Raw genomic sequence first — 19536 nt, 5'->3', positions numbered from 1 at the left:
AGAGGGAAAGGCTTTTGGACACCATTTGACATGTTAAAGTAGGTACATGTGGCTCTGATGAAAATTTACAGGTAATTGAGTAGATCTTGGATCTAAACTTGAAGCCGGAACTTTACTGGATGCAGCGAACAGGTGTGTGGTGGAGAGCCACCGGTGAGCCGGAGGACGGGGCTCTGTCGCCCTGCAGCTGGGGCTCAGTGCCGAGAGCACAGGTGCGGGGCCCAAGGACACGCCAAGATATGGGGACAGCCACAGGTGTCGGAGCAGAGGCTAGAGAACCTGGGGCGGGCACCACGTTCCCCGAGGCGGATGAGAAGCTTGCTGGAGCCCGCTGAAAGTCCAGTGGGGTGAAAGCCGACCAGAGCAAACCAAAAGCCGTGCCGGGCAAACAGACGGACAAGGACGCCAGTCTCTAACGACACTGCAAATGCAGCGGGGCAGACCGCGCCTCTCAAAGTACTCACGGAAGACACCTTTCAACCTCGAGTCTGTGTTAGTCAGACTCCAGTGCGGAACGGAAGACCGAGTCAGCGCCCCTGCCTGTGGGCCCGGCTGCCGTGGGACTGAGAAGGTTTGTCCCTCGAAGGGCTGGGAGCCAGCTGGGGCCAGGATCTGTCACTCCTGGCTGCACTAGGCCACACGTGTCTACTCCCGAGTGCCATTCAAATGTTGTGTTCGTTGCTTGCCATGACGTGGAGCCGGTTGGGAAAGAAAGGAAAACGATAGAAACGTTTTCAGACACGTGTGATCAGAAACCTCACCACCCTGAAGGAATAAAAGGACACGTCGCAACAGGAAGGAAAACGAACCCGGAATTCGTAGGATGAAAGGCACAGCTGCCGGTAAATGAGTCAGAAAAACATTTTCTGTTTTTCTGAAGTTAAGGTGTCAGCCCTTTTAAAAATTAAAAAATCTAAAACTTTAGAAGTGGGGAAGAAGCAGAGGGAAGAAAGTACTCGATGTATTCAGGGAGAAGAGAGACATTTACTCTAGTCTTTGAAGAAAAAAATGTATGCATATTAAAAAATGAAAATGTAACAAACAGGAGGACAGAAATAGATGGTTAAGCTTTCGAACCAGCAGAGAAAAAGGGTGGAAAAAGAAAATTTGATTGGTTTCCCAAAGGACAGGAAGGAAGAGTGAGCCCGCAGGTAGAAAATACACAAGGTCAGGCACCCGCGTGATCATGTTAAATGTGGTTAGTTTCAGTTTATTACACGTAGACTCTTTATTGAACAAAACGTACAAAATCCAGCTGTAGGATTTCTAGGGGTGGAGAATCCAAGCGTGGAGGGAAGATACCTGTAGCATGGTGGCCTTTTCACAAGCGCAGTGATCTGGCACCCATGCCCTGATAGCCTTTCTTTGGGTGTCTGCAGCCTTCCGGGGCTTCTCTGTCCCTCCTCCCTGGGGGGTGGGGGGCAGCTCTCTGCCACCAGTCGTCCTCTGCTTTGGATAATACAGGTGATCACGCAAGTATGTGTGTGGCTTAAAGCTTTCATATCTTCCAACTGCGCTTTTGGGAATCTCTTTTTTTTTTTACAGTAACTTCTTTTTATAGTGAAACTCTTAAGTAAAAGCCATTTTTCTCGTAAGTCTGTGTCGCAAAGAAGCCTGTGTGTGCCACTGAGTAAAAGGACAGACGTTATGGAGAGGGAGCTTTGATACGTAATTTTGAGCCTTGTTGCGATAATTTATGGAATCTTTTTGGACAGAGTATTATCGCTGTAATTCAGGACTAATAGCATATGTGTACTTCCAAACTCATGGATGTGGTTACAGTTACTGTCGGCTTTTTCCCTTTTCTTTCTGCTGAACATCCTTCATTTTCCTCAGTGACGTTTTGAAAATTGTTTGTAGGTCCTATGGCCGTGCTCCAAAGATGATTCACCTGGAATCCAACTTCGTTCAATTCAAAGAGGAGCTGCTACCCAAAGATGGAAACAAAGCTCTGCTCACTTTCCCCTTTCTTCATATTTATTGGACGGAATGCTGTGTAAGTATTTCTGTAGGGAGAGAATTACGAGAAAATGCCTTGGAGTAGGATTCAGAATTCACGGGTCTAGCTTTTGTTCAGGCGGCTCTAATTAATCAAATTGACTTTTCAACGTACTCTGTTTTGGTGTGCTCTCTTCTCCGTTCCTCAGCCGAACGTCTGGCTTTGTCCTTCCGTGTTTCTGCTCTGGTCCAGTGCGTCACCCTCTTGGTCATCACCAAGTACGGTCTTCTTGTGTTTGGAGATCTTGTGAGCCCCCCGCGCCCTCGTGGCCTCTAGGTATCGTCAATATTGACTCCGAGCTTCCTTTTCCAAACTCCCCATGTTCACTCTCATGTGGTTCCTTGACTTTGTAATCCTTGTTGGTCTCCCCTGCTGGTTTGTAGGCTTTCTGAGGGCAGGGGACGGCCCTGCTTCCCCACCGCCAGGGTGCCCGTACAGCGGGCGCTCCGTGACTACCCGAGTGACGCTCGACGTCACAGCCCTTACGTGTACTTTGCAATCGTGTGTGTATGAGCCCAGAAGGAAGCTCGTCACTCTTGACAGAACTCTTGTGCCCTGAACTGAGAGGAGACCCTGTGGGTCATTTCTTCCTGTCTGTTTCGGCTCTAATAAAACAAGCATTTCATGATACATAGCACACGCAGGTCGTTCCACATTGTGACGGTTTCACCTGAACGTCAGCACGCAGAGGTGGCATTTTGTAATTATAATAAGAAAGGACTAGAAGCTTATGCCTGGACCCTTTTGCCTTTGCTGATTTTGCTTTGTAGCCTTTCCCAGTGGAGACAGTCGTGCAGGGTGGGCTTATACCTCCAGCAGTGAGCATGACGTCCCGTGGGAGATGTCCACCGGGGAGCTTGTCAGAGAGCAGCGCCCAGGGCTTTTTTTGGGGTCTGGGCACGTGGGCACCCTCTGCCTGCCTCGTACCAAAACTCTAGACTCCCAGAGGGCAAGCAGGTGTTCAGCACAGGCCATATTTGTCCATAGAGCCCGGGTCCCGTGAGGCCCTCCTGTCACGTGGTGGTGGGAGCCATCCCACGATCCGTGTTCCCAGGCCTCAAACAAGGGCCCACCCTGTGAGCAGGCCCACGGACGGCCGTGCCGGGCCCGCGGCGCTAACTGCCTCTTCTCTCCACGCCCGCTCGGTGGCAACGTTAGATTTGATCTTGTGGTCAACGTTTCTCCATGCTGTAGTTAGTGTTTTCCCCTGCCACTAATAAGCTATGTCTGGGGGGCCACGGAGACCACCGGATTATCCTGCCCCTCGTCCAGCTCTCCCGCTTAGGTTGAGCACCCAACAATAATTCTTCTGAACCGGTCTTCCTTGGGGCCGCAAACACGCTCTGCCGAACGGATCAGCCGGTGCTCCACTCTAGGAAAGAGCCTGCGTGGGTCTCTGTCTCATAAGGTGTTGTCATCAGGTATCCTTGCTTATCTTGCTGCTCAGGTCGTCCCAGATTTGGCCTGGGAGGGTCACTGTAGGCTGGCCCCTGTGTCCTTTTCAGGGACGTGTCTTGAACTTTCTAGCACAGCACGGTATCCCGGGCTCTCCTGCCTTCGCTGTCCTTGTCCTGGAATCAGCCATTTCTTTGCAGAGTGAGCCCTGAGGCCTCTGGCAGTGAGGGCGTGTCGGTGCCTGTGGCCCTCGGGTGGGCAGAGCTAGGAAAGCGTGTGTCTGAGGGACCGTGGGCTGACACCCCTGCCTCCGATTTGAGCCTCACCCGTGGGGCTCTTTGTTGCTGAGTCCCATGCCGTGTTTGCATCTCCCGTGGCTCTGGACAGCATCACCGTGGTTGGCACGTGCAGAAACAGTTTCAGCATCGCTGTACCTGCGCGACAGCTAGAAACACAACTGCCGAGGCGTCCGAGACTATTCGCGGGCGGCTAACGGGTTCACGGCCTGTCTTCCTGCCTGGCCGGCAGACCAGGTGCCCGGATGTCTGACCCCGAGCGAGGGGCATCTTTCTGCTTGTGTAAGTCCACTTTTGTGTCTTTGGAAGTGCTTTGTACTTTTCTTCATTATAGATTTTAATTGTTTCTTGTCAAATTTCTAAGATTTTCCTTTTTTTTGCTAATGTAAGTGGGGTTTTCTCCCTCATTGTGTCTTCTAGTTGGTTAGTTTTGTGTATATGAGGCTGTTGATTTTTTTCAACAAGGTTGATGTTAACCTTGATTTCTCTTATTGTTTGAGTTAGTTTTGTTGCTGATTCTCTAGGGCCCAAAGTCTGGGGCTTTTCCACGTATCCTATCATGTCGTCTTCTCTTTCTTGGTTCTTATGCCTCTGGTTCGTTTTGTCTGTCTGGACCCGTTGTTAAGGAGTAGTGGAGGTCGTGGGCATCGTCGCCTAGTTCCTGACCTCAGTGGGCTGCCTGCGGTCTGTGCCCAGCAAGGAGGGAGCTGGCCCCACGACTCACGTAAACTTCCGTGAGCACGTGAAGGGGCTTCCGTCCGCTCCTGTTTTCCCAAGAATCTTTATTAGGAATACATCTCGAATTTTGGGAAAGGCTTTTTCAGACTCAATGGAGACAGTCATATGGGTTTTTTCCTCTTAAATTTACGGATGTGTTGAATTATATTCATGGATTTCCTATTCTTGAGCCATACTTGCATTCCTGGTGTAAATAACACTTGGTCAAAGTATTGTTTTCTTAGTGTGGTATTAGCGTCTGTTGATTTAGGGTTTTTTGCGTCTGTGGTCACAAGTGATTGGTCTATAACTTCTTTGGTGCTATCTTTATCAGGTTTAGGTGGCAATACTATACTTGCTTTGTAATTTGGAAGTTTTCATTTATTATCTATTTGTGAGACAATTTATGTGGCTCTGGGACTGTCTAGTCTCTAAGGTTTGGTGGAGTTCTCCCTTGACATCTTCTGGACCTGGCGCTTTCCTGTGGGATCGCTCTTTGGTCGCTCTCTCTATCCCTTTTGTGGAAACGGGTCTGTTTCAGTCACTTGTCAATTTTGGTAAACTACCTTTTCCTTAGAAATTCTGCATTTCAATTAAGTTATAAAATTTAATTTCATTGGGGTGTACAAAGTGGTCTTTTTTGGCTTTAAAATATGCTCTGTGGCGGGGTGCCTGGGTGGCTCAGTCGGTTGAGCGTCCCACTTGGGCTCAGGTCACGATCTCACGGTTTGTGGGTTTGAGCCCCGCGTCGGGCTCGCTGCTGTCAGTCTGTCAGTGCAGAGCCTGCCTCGCACCCTCTGTTCCCTTCTCTCTGCCCCTTTCCCACTTGCACTTTACCAAAAATAAATAAATACTAAAAAAAAAAAAAAGAAAAAAAAAAAGAAAAAGAAAAGAAAAAGAAGAAAATACGTTCTGTGGCAATAGTTATTTCCCCATTGTTATTTGTTTGTATATTTGTACTTTCTCCCTTTCTTCCTTGATTAAATTAGCTATTAGTTTGTAGTTTGATGATTCTTTCTCCCCAGAGAAGCAGGGTTTTATTTTCTGATACACTATTCATCTGTTTGCTACTTTATTAATTTCTGCTTTCATTTTTATTATTTCCTTCCTTTTGCTTTCTTACGGTTTACTTTGTTCTTTTTCTAGGTTTTGGTTTTCTTTTTTGGGGGGCTAGTTGGGAATACATTTATTTTCATTTTAAATATAAACAATACAGGTCTTTAAAGATAGGAATTTCAATCCCAGTATTCAGTAACTTTTCAGAAATTCTCTGTTTTGTTTGTGTTGCCTCTCTTACCTAATAGTTTAACATGAAGTTTTCTTATTTCCAGAAAGAAATTCTTTAAAATGTTTACTTTAAAACTTCTAATTTTATTGCATTGTGATTAGGGTGTTGTTTATAATATTTCTGCTTTATGAAACTTATTTTTTCTCTGTGACCTCATAGTTTTTGTGGGTATTCTGTGTGTGTTTGAGAATGTATTTTCACTTTTTTAATTTTTTAAATTTTTTATGTTTCTTTTTTTTGAGAGAGCGGGAGAGAGAGAAGGAGGGGGGCAAAGAGGGGGAGAGAGAGGTGGAGAGAGAGAATCCCAAGCAGGCTCCACACTGTCAGCACAGAGCCCCATGAGGGGCTTGAACTCACGAACCGTGAGATCCTGACGGAGTCGAAATCAGAGGCTTGACTGACTGAGCCCCCTCAGGCACCCCTCTCTGCTTTTTCGGTTGTAACGTTAAATGTAGATCCGTAAGAGCTGCCTTATTGATTTGTTGTTTGTGTCATTTATATTTCAACGTTTTGTCCACTCACCCTGTCTCAGCGGACAGCGGTAGGTCAAAGTCTTCTATTGTTGGTATGTGTCTGTGGCACCTGCGGTTTCTGTTTTGCGTCGACGGGTCGCGTATCGCTTAGTGCATAGGTCCGTGGCTATTACGGTTTTTATGGAGTGAAACCTGTCATTTTAAAAAATGGTTTCTGAGTAGAGCATATCATGTTTAGGAAGGCCTTGTCTGTCTGAAGATGATAAGTCGTTCTCTCCTATGTTTTCTTGTAAGAAATTTATTTATTTATTTATTATTATTATTTTTTAATGTTTTTATTTATTTTTGAGACAGAGAGAGAGAGAGCACGAGCAGGGGAGGGGCAGAGAGAGAGGGAGACACAGAATTCAAAGCAGCTTCAGGCTCCGGGCTGTCAGCACAGAGCCCGACGCGGGGCTCGAACTCACAGACCGTGAGATCGTGACCCGAGCTGAAGCCGGACGCTCAACCGACTGAGCCACCCAGGCGCCCCATCTTGTAATAATTTTATAATTTGTGTTTTATACTTGGATCTGCATAGCTTCAAGGTATTTTTGTGAGTGGCAGGAGCTGTGGGGGTGTAGGGTCTAATTTTATAGTCTTAAGTGGGTAGCAGATATGTCTACCGTCATTTTTTAATGGTCTGTCTCTTTTCCAGTTACTGAAAATGTCACCTTCGTTTGAAACCAGCATCACGTATGCACGATATTCTGGACACTTCAGTTCTGTTAACTCCTGTCTATTCTGTGCCAAGACCAGACTTGTAATAATTATATTTTTATATGTATTGATATGGGTTCTTTTAAAAGAGATGCCCTTGCTAGTGTACAAAATTGATCTTCCAAAAGTGACTGTATCCACATACTCTACTCCATCGTGCCCCATGCTCTTCTCCACATGGCAGTGACTTTCTTCCATCGAGAGGAAGAATGGTCGTGTTTCCTCTAGTTGAATCTGAATGGGCATCTGACTGGCAGGAGGGACACTGTGACTTTTTTTTAAATATATATTTTAAAAAATTTTTATTTTGAGAGAGAGATAGCAAGCGGGGGAGGGGCAGAGAGACAGACAGACAGACAGAGAGACAGAACCCCAAGCCGCTTCTGTGCTGCCAGCGCACAGCCCGATGCGGGGCTCAAACTCAGGAACTGTGAGATCATGATCTGAGCCAAAGTCGAGAATCGGATGCTTAATTGATTGAGTCACCCAGATACCCCGACACTGACACAGGAGAGGGGCAGAGAACGAGGGAGAGAGAATCCCAAGCAGGCTCTGCCAGATACAGGGCTCAAACCCACGAAACCGCGAGATCATGGCCTGAGCTGAAACCAAGAGCTGGACGCTCAACTGACTGAGCTCCCCAGGTGCTCCCCCAGCCACCATTCCATGAGGAAGTCAGGTGTCCCCGCGGGAAGGCCACCTGGGGGTGTGCAGCGTCAGTCCCGGCACTCCCGGCAATGATCGCCTTCCTGTTGCCTCGTCCGCAGCCTGCAGGCGCCACAGCGGGGGCAGAGGAGCTGGGTGCCCGTGCTGTGTAGACTGTAGATGTGTGAGCGGAGAGAGGGGACGGGTCGCCTTGTAGCAGTTTGTCACAAAGCCACGCGGAACAGGAGGAGAGGTCGAAAAGAGAAAAGGAAAGAGCAGAGGAGTTTGGTTAGGATCGCCTTGAGTAAGTTCGGGTTGATTTGGGAAGAATTTTAGTAATCGCAGAGCTTCCCATCTGGGAATGTGGTTTTATTCTCCATCGTCTCTGCCCTTTTTTTATGCCCTCAGTCATGTGTTCTAATGTTTTCCCTAAGTCTTGCATTTTTATTGCTAAAGTTTTCGTAGACATTATGAATGAGGGTTTTTTTTTCCCTCTTAAAATTACATTTCCTAGTAGGGAGCCCGTGTTTTGCATTAGTTTTATTATCTGTTAAGGAAAGTTTTCTGGAGCAAGTTGACCATAATTGGAATTTTAGAGTGAAGAGAGAAACTCCCGTGTTGTTGGAGCAGTCCCTTTCCGGTTCGTGGTGCAGACCCTGGGCACCCCTCCTTCCTGCCACTGTGCACCTGCACCTGCCTGCTGGTCCCTGCTGTCCCTGCCGTCCTCCAGGCTGGCTGTTACTGGTTTTGCCTTATACCCTCACATTGTAGAGATTAGTCTCTCTTGGCCCGCGGTTACCACTTCTGGCGCCTGCCCCCCTTTCTGGCGCACAGGGGAGAGTCCTTCTAGTTTCTGCAGATCTGAGCAAGTCTTGATTTTGCAGGATATTTTACTGGATGTACAATTCTGCTCTGACAGCCCGCTGCGTTTTGGTTTACATTGTGACCCATGAGGAGTCTTTGCCACTTTCACATAAACTTTTCTTTTTTTTTCTCCCTTCTGCAGTTTAAGATTTTTTTTTTCTCTTCACGGGTGTTAAACCTTGTGTGATATGCCCTGGTGTGCTTTTCTTCATGTTTCTTGTGCGTGGATTTTTTTTAGGTTTTGTGGGTCTGTAATTTTAATTTAAATTTGGAACATTTCTGGTCGTTATTTTAGTTACTTGTTCTGTTCCCGCCTCTCCTCTCCTCTGGGGACCCCAGTCACTCACATATTAGCCCCTGGAAGCCCTGCTGCTCAGGGACACTGTGCTGATGGCTTTGCAGCCTTTCTCTTTGTCTCATTTGGATGGTTTCTGCTTCTGTGTGTTCAAGTTAACTAATTGTTCGGTGTGTGGCATCTAATCTGCTCGTAACCCCCCACTCAGGGTATTTTGCAGTTCAGACGCCGTGATTTTCATCTCTGAAGATCCTCAGGGGTCTTTGCCTTTTTTAACAATTATCTTCCATGTTAAGCGGAGGCTTAACATCAGTTTTTTCTTTGCTTTCTTGAACACACCGGATATGGCCGCAGTAAGGATTCTCATGGTTTTGTCTGCTAATTCTCTTATGTGTGTCATTGCCACATCCATTCTGTTGGTTGATGTTTCTACTTGCTATGGATCGTATATTCTTACTTCTTTGCCTGCTTGGCAGTTTTTTATGGGATTCCAGACATCGTGAGTCTTTTATTTTTGGAATTCTAGACATTTTCTTCAGTTTTGTGTAATTAAGTTACTTCAGATCCTTTTAGCTATTGCTTTCATGATTTGGGGGTCTGAAACAGAGGTCAGCCTAATACTAATTCCTCCTTCCTTCCTCAGTTGTCCTCCCAATGCCCTGTGGTTTCGGAGGTTTCCAGCGTAGTCTGTGGGAGTAGGCCCTGATCCCAGGCCCTGTGGGTGTTGGGTCCCGTCTGGATGGGTCTCTCCTGGCTTTGGGTAGTTTGTACGCTCCTCTGCTGGTCAGCCCCCTCTGAGCGCTCACTCCAGGGGCCCCCTGACCTCTGACCTGTGACATCTCGGCCTTTGCGTCCGGGGCCCTGTGTTCTGTCTGCGCCGCGGGGGGCGCCCGGGAGCTCCAAGCGCTCGGCTGGCCACCTGCACGGCTCGCCTCCCGTGTCTCCCTCTCTGTTTTGGTTGTTTCCGGTGGTTGGGTCGGTCTGCCCCCTGCCACTTCACCGTGTTTGGAGGCAGCTGTCCTGCTTATCGGTTGAGGTCCGTCTGCACCCGTTGACTTCGAATTGGGGAGTGTAATCTGTTACTGTTAGTGTCACTTTGAGTGCTCACATTGTCCCAGATTTGGCTTCTGTGACCTTTTGACATGTCCCTGTTCTCGGAGCTCTCCCTAACACAAGACGTGCCAAGGTCAGCTCGTCCTTTCCCTGCCTGAGCCCCGGGGTCAGCCGCTTCTCCAGGGAGTGCTGGTTCCTTCTAGTGGGAAATGGTATTTAGAGACCAAGCCCTGGACTAGACGTGCCCTTTGCTCTGGAGCACGTACGTGTGCACAGGCGTGTCCCCCCCCCCCACACACGTGTACACACACACGTTCCGATTGCAGTCCCGGTGCCTTTCCTTTCCACGTTTGCGACTTCCTTCTCCGAGCAGCCAGGCGCTCCTCGTCCTGCGTATGTGTGCTTACTCGAATGATCGCTGTCACTGAGCATTCTCTCACTGCTGTCCTGCTCCTCTCCCCCCACAGGTGCCCTCTCCCTGCCCTGGGGCTGACGCTCCCCACAGGACCACTTCCCTCCTCACCTCAGCTGACCCACAACACCCAGATAAGGTCACCCCAACAGGGAGGCCCTCTTTGCCGTCCAGGCCTCTGCCACCTCAGCCAGCCCCCAAGCCTTCATCGTCTCTCTTGGGGTGTCACATCTTGCACTCTGATACCCTTCTTGCCCTGCATGGCTCTGGTTCCCCGGGTGGGGGCCACCCTGCACCCTCCCTGCCAGTGGCTTCTTCTTCCTGTATTGGCTTTGCTTTCTGGAGACACCCTTCACCTCATTGGCTCAGCCTGGGCTCTTCTGAACGGTCACCGGGTCTTTTTAATAAAGTGCGGGGTTTGCTCACTGTTGGAAGCCACGGCCCAGATTATCCACTGCTCACCTCCCCCAGAACTTCGGGGGACTCCGCCCTGCCTGTTGCTCTGCGAGGTCTCTGTCCCAAGCACAGTGTCCCGAGAGGGGATGCTGGTGTCCCCTCAGGGGGTGTGGCAGCCCCTCCCTGGTTTGTAGACCTGGGAGCCAGGGCTGGGCTGGGCAGAGGGTGCCTGGTCCCAGCCCTGTGGCGGCGGCCTATTTCAAAGCGGTCGGGGTGTCTGTGGCCTTTGGTTTCACTCTGCAGGCGTGATGCGCTTAGGCCCCTGGCCTGGCAGAGCACCAGCAGCGTGGAGTGGGAGCATCCAGTCCGGGAGCTGCCCTTCTGTGGAGGCTGTGGCGTAGGAGCGCCTTCCAGGGCACGTGGAGTCTCAGAAAACCGGTCTTTGCGGGATGGCTTTCCTGTTAATTTTTCAGCAAAAGATCTTTCCAGATTGTATTTGTATGTGATGTAAACTGAGGATACGGAGGTCTTAAAAATCAGACTAAAAATTACAAGTACTGACTTCTGGAACTTTTCACTTACTGATTAAACCAAAGGAGGGGCTGGGTGCAGAATTTGAGGTTTCTCGTTCATGGATTGTTCCCCTTAGCATGTTCAAGAGAGACTAAAAAATCCAGAGAAAGTGTGGACAGGATAACAAAGAATCTTTCTATTAAAAAGGGGGAAAATCTATGTATGTATAAATAGTAGCTAAAAATGACAGTTTGTCCGATTTGGAAGTGAAGCATGTTGGTTTTAGATTTTTCACTCTGAATTTGCCAAGTGGATTTATGGAGCATAAGGGCAATTATAGACCATTGCTGACAGCAAGTAAACTTTTGGTGTGTCCTCCTGTCTGTGGAGGGGCTGAGGCGGGCCCCTGGGCTTTCTGTGCAGGCCGGCGTGTGCATCTCTGTGTCCGGCAGTGTTGACTTTTTAGGAGCGGGACGGCTCCCCTGTTGGTCCTCGTGAATTGGAATGGCTTTCAGGAAGCCCTAGGTTGTCCTTTTCCCCTGGGTTTGCAGCTGAGGCTGCCTCGCCCCCATGTGGCCTGCAAGTGGCATTGGCTTTCGAGGGGTTCTGGGCGCCGGCAGAGGGCTGAGGGGCTGCGGAGGAGGCGCCCGGAGGCGGCCCGGGCATCCTGCTTCCTGCAGGTGCGCGGCCTCCGGCCTGCAGGTCCCGAGCCGGGTGGTGGAGGGGGGCGCTTAGCCCCATTGACACGGCACTTGCCAGGATGGGACTAATCACGTAGTTGGTGGGCACGGGGCCTTTGGCATAGCAGACCTGAGTTGTTTTTTTTTATTATTATTATTTTTTTAATGTTTGTTTATTTTTGAGACAGAGCATGAGCAGGGGAGGGGCAGAGAGAGAGGGAGACACAGAATCTGAAACAGGCTCCAGGCCCCGAGCTGTCAGCACAGAGCCCGACGCAGGGCTCGAACTCACGGACCGTGAGATCATGACCTGAGCCGAAGTCGGACGCTTAACTGACTGAGCCACCCAGGCGCCCCAGACCTGAGTTTTAAAGTCCCAACTTACCCAGTGGACTGTGTTGCCTTGGGCAGTTTACTAGGCTCTCTCTCTGTCTCCTCTGTGACATTGGAACCATCTTCCCTCGGCGTCCCTGGGCCTGCCCAGAGCACCCACAGGCGCCAGGCTCTGCGTGGAGGGCCCCATCGCGAAGCTGTAAAGCGCGGTGGCCGATGTATTCTCTGTTAGTACACACATGTTGCTGTTAAATTAAAGGGCGTTGATTAACTTTCCTTCACAGTGACTTATTTATTTTTAGGATACTGAAGTGTATAAAGCTACGGTAAAAGACGACCTTACCAAGTGGCAGAATGTTCTGAAAGCTCATAGCTCTGTGGACTGGCTCATAGTGGTAGTTGAAAATGATGCCAAGAAAAAAAACAAAACCAACATCCTTCCCCGAACTTCTATTGTGGACAAAATAAGAAATGATTTTTGTAATAAACAGAGTGACAGGTAAGTGGATCTTTAATTTTACCTCATTGGCAGACCCCCGGACGATAGAGATGGCTGGTTTCTGCGTGGGGAGACTCCCTCAGCGAGTGCGCGGGGTGCCTGACACGTCAACACGTGGGGGTGCTGCACACCGGGTCCCCGCTCATGGAGCTCCCGGTCTGCTGGGTGAAACACGGGCCGCTGTAACCCCCGGCGTGCTGCCCGGTGACCGCGGCGGGAGAGACCGCACAGCGGCTTCCCTTTGAGGATCCGTAGCGCGTGTTGGTGTGGCCAGGGCTTGGGGACACCTTGTGTCCTTGTGTACGGGAGGGTCCCTTAAGCCTGTGGTGCGTGTGTTTACCTTCACACCTGTTCGGAGTTCCTAAGAACCAAAATTCTGAAATGCCGACTGTATCTTTAGAATCTTCGAAAGCGAACCACGAAACCGCGGCGGCTGCTGTGTCGCGTGGACTCCCTTTCCCCGTGCTCGGCTCTGTCTGGCCCAGTTCTGGCAGCTGGGGGTCACTTCCCTCTCGGCGGTGCCGCGGCCCCGCCGGGCAGGCTGGCGGACTTCCCGGTGCCTGCTCGACGGTGTGGTCTCACGGACGGGCGGGCGTTGCTTTGCGCCCGCGTCGCCACACCTGTGGTCGCCCCGGTGGCAGGTGCTCAGGGTGGAGCAGGGGTCCGGGCGGAAACCCCGGGCCCGTGGCCGGAGTACCGACCGACACTGCCACGCGCTCTTAGAATTCCATGACCGCGTCCAGTGTCAGGGCCCCCCGGTGGATCGACGGTCCTTCAGGGGAAGGAGCCTCTGTGGGCGTCCTTTTTATGTTCCACACAGTTGTGGGCGCTGAGTGATGTTCAGACTTGTTTTGCTTATAGTCTGAGATAAACGTTAGATTGTCGAGCTCCCGGTTTCTCTTAGAGAAATTTTGGGCCATCTGGACTTGGGGGATTTTTTCCTACGGTCTGTTATTCCTGAGTTAGTTGTCCCAAAGGAATCGGCTTAGCGTGTCGGCAAGACCCCAGAACTGAGGATCCTTCCCCTGTGTGGTTCGGCTGTGCCGGCTCACTCGCTCTGGAAAGGGGAGCCCGCTGCCGGGAGGCTGGCAGGGAGCCCAGCTCTGGGCCCCGTGGGGGGGAGGGACGGGAGGGGGGGGTGGGGCAGCGGAGCCGAGGGGCTCACCGACAGCCAGGCCACACGGCCTTCCGGTCATGTTTCTTTGGGATTTTATTAAGAACATAAATTGGTAGCAATGGGGCAGATTGGTCTAAGCCTGTGAGATGTTCGAATTCTATAATTTTTTCAAAGTGCCTGTTGGCTCCTTTTAAGGCTATGGTGTAATTTTATCTAATTGCTTAAAGGACGTTCCTGCTGAGCCCACTGAAACCTAACTTGTCTTTAGTGACTAATTCTTTGTACATAAAATTCAACTTCCTGAGATTTTCAGCATTTCTCAGTATATAAACATGCCTTCTAACGTTTTGATTTTCATTAATTTGCAAGCTACCTTCAACAAATCTGTTCTTTATTATTTTTTCAGTGAAGAGCTGGGTCCATACCTTCGAATTTGGAAATATCTGTATTGACAGTTGTTTTATTAGCCTGTTTGACTTCTGGCCTTTGGAAACATTGGCCCACCTGGCCCTGCGGTGGCTTTCTGTTTTCTTTAACTTTAATCTTGTACATAATTTCTGATTATAAACACTGCACGTTCATTGTAGGATTATTAGAAGAAGGTAATGAGCAAAACGAAAATTGATCTTAACTCTTGGTGTTTGGTATGTGTGTTTCAACTTTTCCTCTCTACGCACGTTAGACACGGGTAGTGTGTGCGTGTGTGTGTGCGCGTGATACACCACACATTACATTTTGTGTTTGCTTTTTCCGCCTGATGCGTTGTAAAAATGTTCCCGTGAACAGTAAACGTATTTCTCCACCATTATCGTCAGTGAGCACGTAACACTCCATAGGAGAGATGGTACTGGAAGCTGTTCACCCAGCCCTCTACCGGACAGACGCGTTACCGCCTGTTATAAACAGCACCGTAACCATCTTTTGAGCTCGGGTGTTGTGTACGTCCTTAGTTATCTCCTTAGGATAAATCCCTAAAATGAAAATTGCTTGGCCAAACGATCTTTGCATTTTTCAGGCTTTTGGTAAGTATTTCCGGCGTTTGGTAAAGGGTCAGAGGGCTGCCCCGTTAGCTGTGTTCACAGCGGCCCCGGTGGCTGGTGGAGGCCCGGCCTCCGGCTCCCTGCCGCCCTGGGCACCGGCCGCCAGCACACGCCGAGGAGCCCTTCTCCACGCTGGCGCCCGCCGGTCTGGTGAGCTGTTCTGGGCTGTCTCTCTTGAGTTAACCGCCTGGGCTTAACGCGAACTTCTGAAGCACAGTTCTTTTTTGTTAGAAAAAGAAAATCTAGAAACTGTGCAAGTTGAAGGCACAATAAGAGAGAGAACGTAATGAACGTTTTGTCTGGTTGGTCAGCACCGGCTCACGGAAGACGAGGACCATCCGGGCGGTCGGCGTTTGCCGGCAGTTTCCTTCCCCATCCACCCTGTGGCTTTAGGGGACAGTCCTGTGTCCGGTCAGGGGTACGTGTCGATGATGACCCAGGCTGGAGGATGCCTTGAGGATACGTGGCCGAACCGATAGACTCTCGCAGCTCACGCAGGGCATAAAACACGTCAGTCCTTCGGGGCTGTAGGAATGAGCTGGCGGGACGCCTTGTCTTTCGTGGTAACAGGCCCGTGGGGTGGAGTGACTGGAATGACCAGCTACTGATTCTTAAATTTTCTTCCTCGTACTGATGGCTCACCTGATGGATCATCTAGGCCGTGGGCTTCGCGTTTTGGTCTGCTGGTTTGTGATGCCAGAGATTCAGCCCTTCCTCCAAAGGCTGTGGTGGCACACGGAGACTTAGAATCGGTCCGTTTTGCTACTTGCTAGGAAATAAGGCAACACATTCACCACGGAGAAATATTGAAGCTCACAGCATCAGTATTTTAAAATCATTTCTGAGTTCATGTTTATTCATCTTCTTTCTAAATTTTTATCATAAAAGATAAAGAAGTCTATGTTTTCCAACCTGTTAGATGAACATACTGCCTTTTCCAAATCCATTGGAAACTTGTAATTCCGTGCCACGGATAGTCTTTTTAAAACAAAAAGTTTTTTTAATGTTTGTTTCTGATAGAGGCAGAGCACGAGTGGGGGAGGAGCAGAGAGCGAGGGAGACAGAGAATCTGAAGCAGCCTCCAGGCTCCGAGCTGTCAGCACAGAGCCCGACACGGGTCTCAGCCACAAACCGTGAGATCACGATCTGAACCGAAGTTGGATGCCTAACCGACTGAGTCCCCCCACTGGGTGCCCCCAGATAGTCTTTTTGTAGGGAAATTGTATCATAGCTACATGTTAAGCCATATTCTTTAAGCTTTTCTTTACTGATTACTTCTAAACCCTGCTCTTGAGGAGCTCGCGGCCTAGGGCCCGGGGGAGAGACAGAGCTATGGAGAGGGAGCGTATACTGCGCGACACTCACCGCCGGGGTAGTGGGGTCACAGGGCAGCAGGGGAGAGGTTCCGGGAGGACGTGCGTCGGCCGAGCCGGATTCGGAAGGGTGAACGGGAATGTGCTGGATGAAGAGAGAGTAGAGCTCGAGACGTTGGGTGGGCTTGGCTAGGAATAGTGAGAAGGGCTGGGCAGCCGGACCGGGTCAGGCCGCAACGACCCTCGTGTGCCGTGTCAGTAACTCTGAGTGCTGTCCTGTCAGTTACGGGGGACCAGCGACGTTTGTGAAGTGGGCAGTGCGAGTGAGGCTTGGGAGCTGATTGTGTGGGGATCACCTTCCCTTCCAGGGGGCCCTGGAGGCCGGATCTGAGACGACTCATCATACGCCCCCGCCCGCTGCCGTGGTTCTGCAGCACTCGCTGCTCCTGTGGTGTTAAACCAGTTCGCGATGAAACCTTCTCCTAATCTGGTTTCTCAGCATCTGCCTGGTGGTTGCCAGCGGTTCACGAAGGAAGGAAGCAGGGGCGGAAGCAGTTGGGCTGCGTGCTGTGCCCGGAGAGTGTTTTCCAGACCGTCCGTTCGTGTCTCTGCAGGTGTGTCGTGCTCTCCGACCCCTTGAAGGACTCTTCTCGAACTCAGGAATCCTGGAATGCCTTCCTGACCAAACTCAGGACCTCACTTCTTATGTCTTTTACCAAAAACTTGGGCAAGTTTGAGGACGACATGAGGACGTTGAGGGAGAAGAGGACGGAGCCAGGCTGGAGCTTCTGTGACTATTTCATGGTCCAGGTATGGGACTAAGTGTAGAACTAGACGCTTCCGTCTTCTCTTCCTTTATAAGTAAGGCAGGCTTTTTGTGGTCGCTCGTATCGGCATAGTTTTTAAAACCAAGAGACGATGTAGTAGCTAACAGATGTTTCCGTCTCTGGGCTCATGAAGCAGATCAGAGGTGGTCTCCTGGGTAGTTGTGCCGTCAGCTCTCCTGCTCAGCATCTAGCCGTTTTCTAGAGGGCCTTGTCCCTCAGAGTGATTTTGGTTTTGTTAGTATCTCGGGCCTTCTGGGGTATCCGCCGTGGAAGTGTCTCAGGCAGAGGGGCCCTCGCCGTGGTGTTGATCCTGAGGACAAAGATGTCTACTGCCTGCATGGCACTGATTACATTAGGGCTCCCCGGGGACATTTATTTCCTCTGTAGCTTTGATTTATTATTATTATTTTTTTTAACGTTTATTTATTTTTGACGGACAGAGCATGAGCGGGGGAGGGGCAGGGAGAGAGGGAGACACAGAATCCAAAGCAGGCTCCAGGCTCTGAGCTGTGAGCACAGAGCCCGACGTGGGGCTCGAACTCATAAACCGTGAGACCATGGCCTGAGCCGAAGTCGGACGCTCAACCGACTGAGCCACCCAGGCGCCCCTGTAGTTTTGACTTATAATCTGGGGTTCTGATAAAGGCTAGTTTCCAGTGAACCTTTCTAACACTGCAAAGAGTGACAGGAACGTGGCCCTTAGGTTTCCTTATTCTTGTTCACCGTGTTGAGACAAAAAAATTTTCATATTTAAATTGCACTTGTGTGTTAATTACTGAAGAAATAATGCATTTTGAACAAATAAAAGACCAATTCTGATTAGAAATGTTGATGTTTATCTCTGACTCTATTGCTTATGTCTTAGTGGTATTTGGGTGATCGGGCGCGCATGAGGGAATCACGTGTGTTCATGTTCACGGGATGAGTGGCCTGTTACCGACCTTTCCGATGGCCTTGTCGCTTCGCCTTTCAAGTGTATCTACACTTGATTTCTAAGAGTTATAAACCCGGAGGGGGAGAATCTAGGTGGACCCAGTGGTGTCGGATTGGACTCTGAGATACCATTGTGAACCCACGGTGGGATGGATGGATGGATGGATGGACGGACGGACGGACGGACGGACAGGTGGATGGATAGATCAGGAATATAGATCCGTGTGTGTGAGGATCGTACATACGCTTGTATTTCCTCGCCCCGTCCTCTGACAGGGCCTGGAGAAAAGACGACTTCCCGGTAGCGGCAAACCCACTTAGTGCCAATAAGGTCTCAGATTCTAAATTCCGTTCTGAAAACGTGCCGGGGCTTCTGGGAGAAGTGGTTGATTCTCGGGCCGGTGTAGTCCTGCGGGGGCCTCGTGCTGTCAGCTTGGAGCCCGACTTGGGACTCGGACCCACGGCCATGAGATCATGACCTCAGCTGAAAACGAGAGTCGGCGGCTCCACGGACTGACCCCCTGGGCGCGCCCTGCCTGAGCGTCACTCTTGGTGCCGCAGGCTTTTCTCCGTTGTAATCTTTACTGGCTACACGTTGTTTCAAAAAGTCGACTGACACGTTTGCTTCTTTAAAAACTTTTGTTTGGATCACCAGGAGGAACTGGCCTTTGTGTTTGAGATGCTGCAGCAGTTCGAAGATGCCCTCGTACAGTATGATGAACTGGACGCCCTGTTTTCTCAGTACGTCGTCAACTTTGGTGCTGGGGGTGAGTAGTGAACTTGTGGAAGCAGACCCGGGTCTCAGCATAGTTTTCCTCACTTTTAAGTAGCCTGCAGGCTGCCATTATTTAGCCATGATTTGTTCCCCCAATAATTAAATCACCGTTGGTTGCTTTATGCAAATTACATAGGATGTATTGTTGTGGTTCTAACAGGAAGTGAGATGAGAATTGAGAATTGGTCGTTTTCATTGTTAGAAGAGTCTTGAATAAAAGCATTTGAGAAGAAGGTATTTTTGCTAGGTATAGAGAGTCATCTCTACAACTTACAGCTGCCTAGGTATGCTTCCGATGCTGTGCCTCCGTGCTAGCCTAAGAGTGGGCCTCCTGTACCGTGTTGACAAGTTGTCTTTGTGATATTTGGGTGCTCGTTGCAGCGTTTTAAACGACACCACCGTAATGAGCGTTCACCGCTCTTTTAACGTTTTAAAGTCTTGAATTATTTTGGAAGTACAAAATTAGCACAGCGAGACCGTGTACAGAGAAAAACGTTGATCGTTCTCACTGTTTTTTGGTTGATAACTTGCTTTGCTGGAAATGGCATCATATCACGTGGACGTTTGTCCGTAGCTTGTCGTGCTTGGTGACAGCCCTCTGCGGGCATCGTCCCAAGTTAGCACATGAGGTTTTGAGCTGTTACTGTCACCAGCTGCATCATGCCGTGCAGTGTTTATCTGACTGTCCCTCGGTGTGGGACATCTGGGTTGTCCCCAGTCCCGCCGCCACAAACAGTGTGGTGCCAGACATCTTTGTCGGGTGTCCTGAGAGAACCCTGATACGGTGTGTGACGAAAGGAGTGATTTCAGGGAACCGCGGTGTCTGCTAGAAAACCTGTAGGACGATGAGGTACCGGGACAGCCCGCTGAAGCCCCGGGCACTGGCTTTCTTCTAGAAACGATGAACGCCACCC

At 50.0% G+C, this 19536-nt stretch overlaps 1 protein-coding gene across 2 annotated transcripts in view; it reads left to right on the top strand.

Moving 5' to 3' along the window:
- The window catches only part of TRAPPC10 (trafficking protein particle complex subunit 10), an 86252-nt gene that overhangs the window by 21384 nt on the left and 45332 nt on the right, over positions 1 to 19536 (top strand). For both annotated transcript variants that reach the window (XM_042998840.1, XM_042998839.1), the window contains exons 3-6: positions 1861 to 1996; positions 12421 to 12617; positions 16702 to 16897; positions 18503 to 18614. In XM_042998840.1, coding sequence (XP_042854774.1) covers positions 1861 to 1996; positions 12421 to 12617; positions 16702 to 16897; positions 18503 to 18614 — 641 coding nt within the window. The remainder of the gene's footprint in view (positions 1 to 1860; positions 1997 to 12420; positions 12618 to 16701; positions 16898 to 18502; positions 18615 to 19536) is intronic.

The sequence above is a fragment of the Panthera tigris genome, chromosome C2, assembly GCF_018350195.1.
Source record: "Panthera tigris isolate Pti1 chromosome C2, P.tigris_Pti1_mat1.1, whole genome shotgun sequence".
In the NCBI taxonomy this organism is placed as follows: domain Eukaryota; kingdom Metazoa; phylum Chordata; class Mammalia; order Carnivora; family Felidae; genus Panthera; species Panthera tigris.
This window is presented reverse-complemented; position numbering and strand designations above follow the sequence as displayed.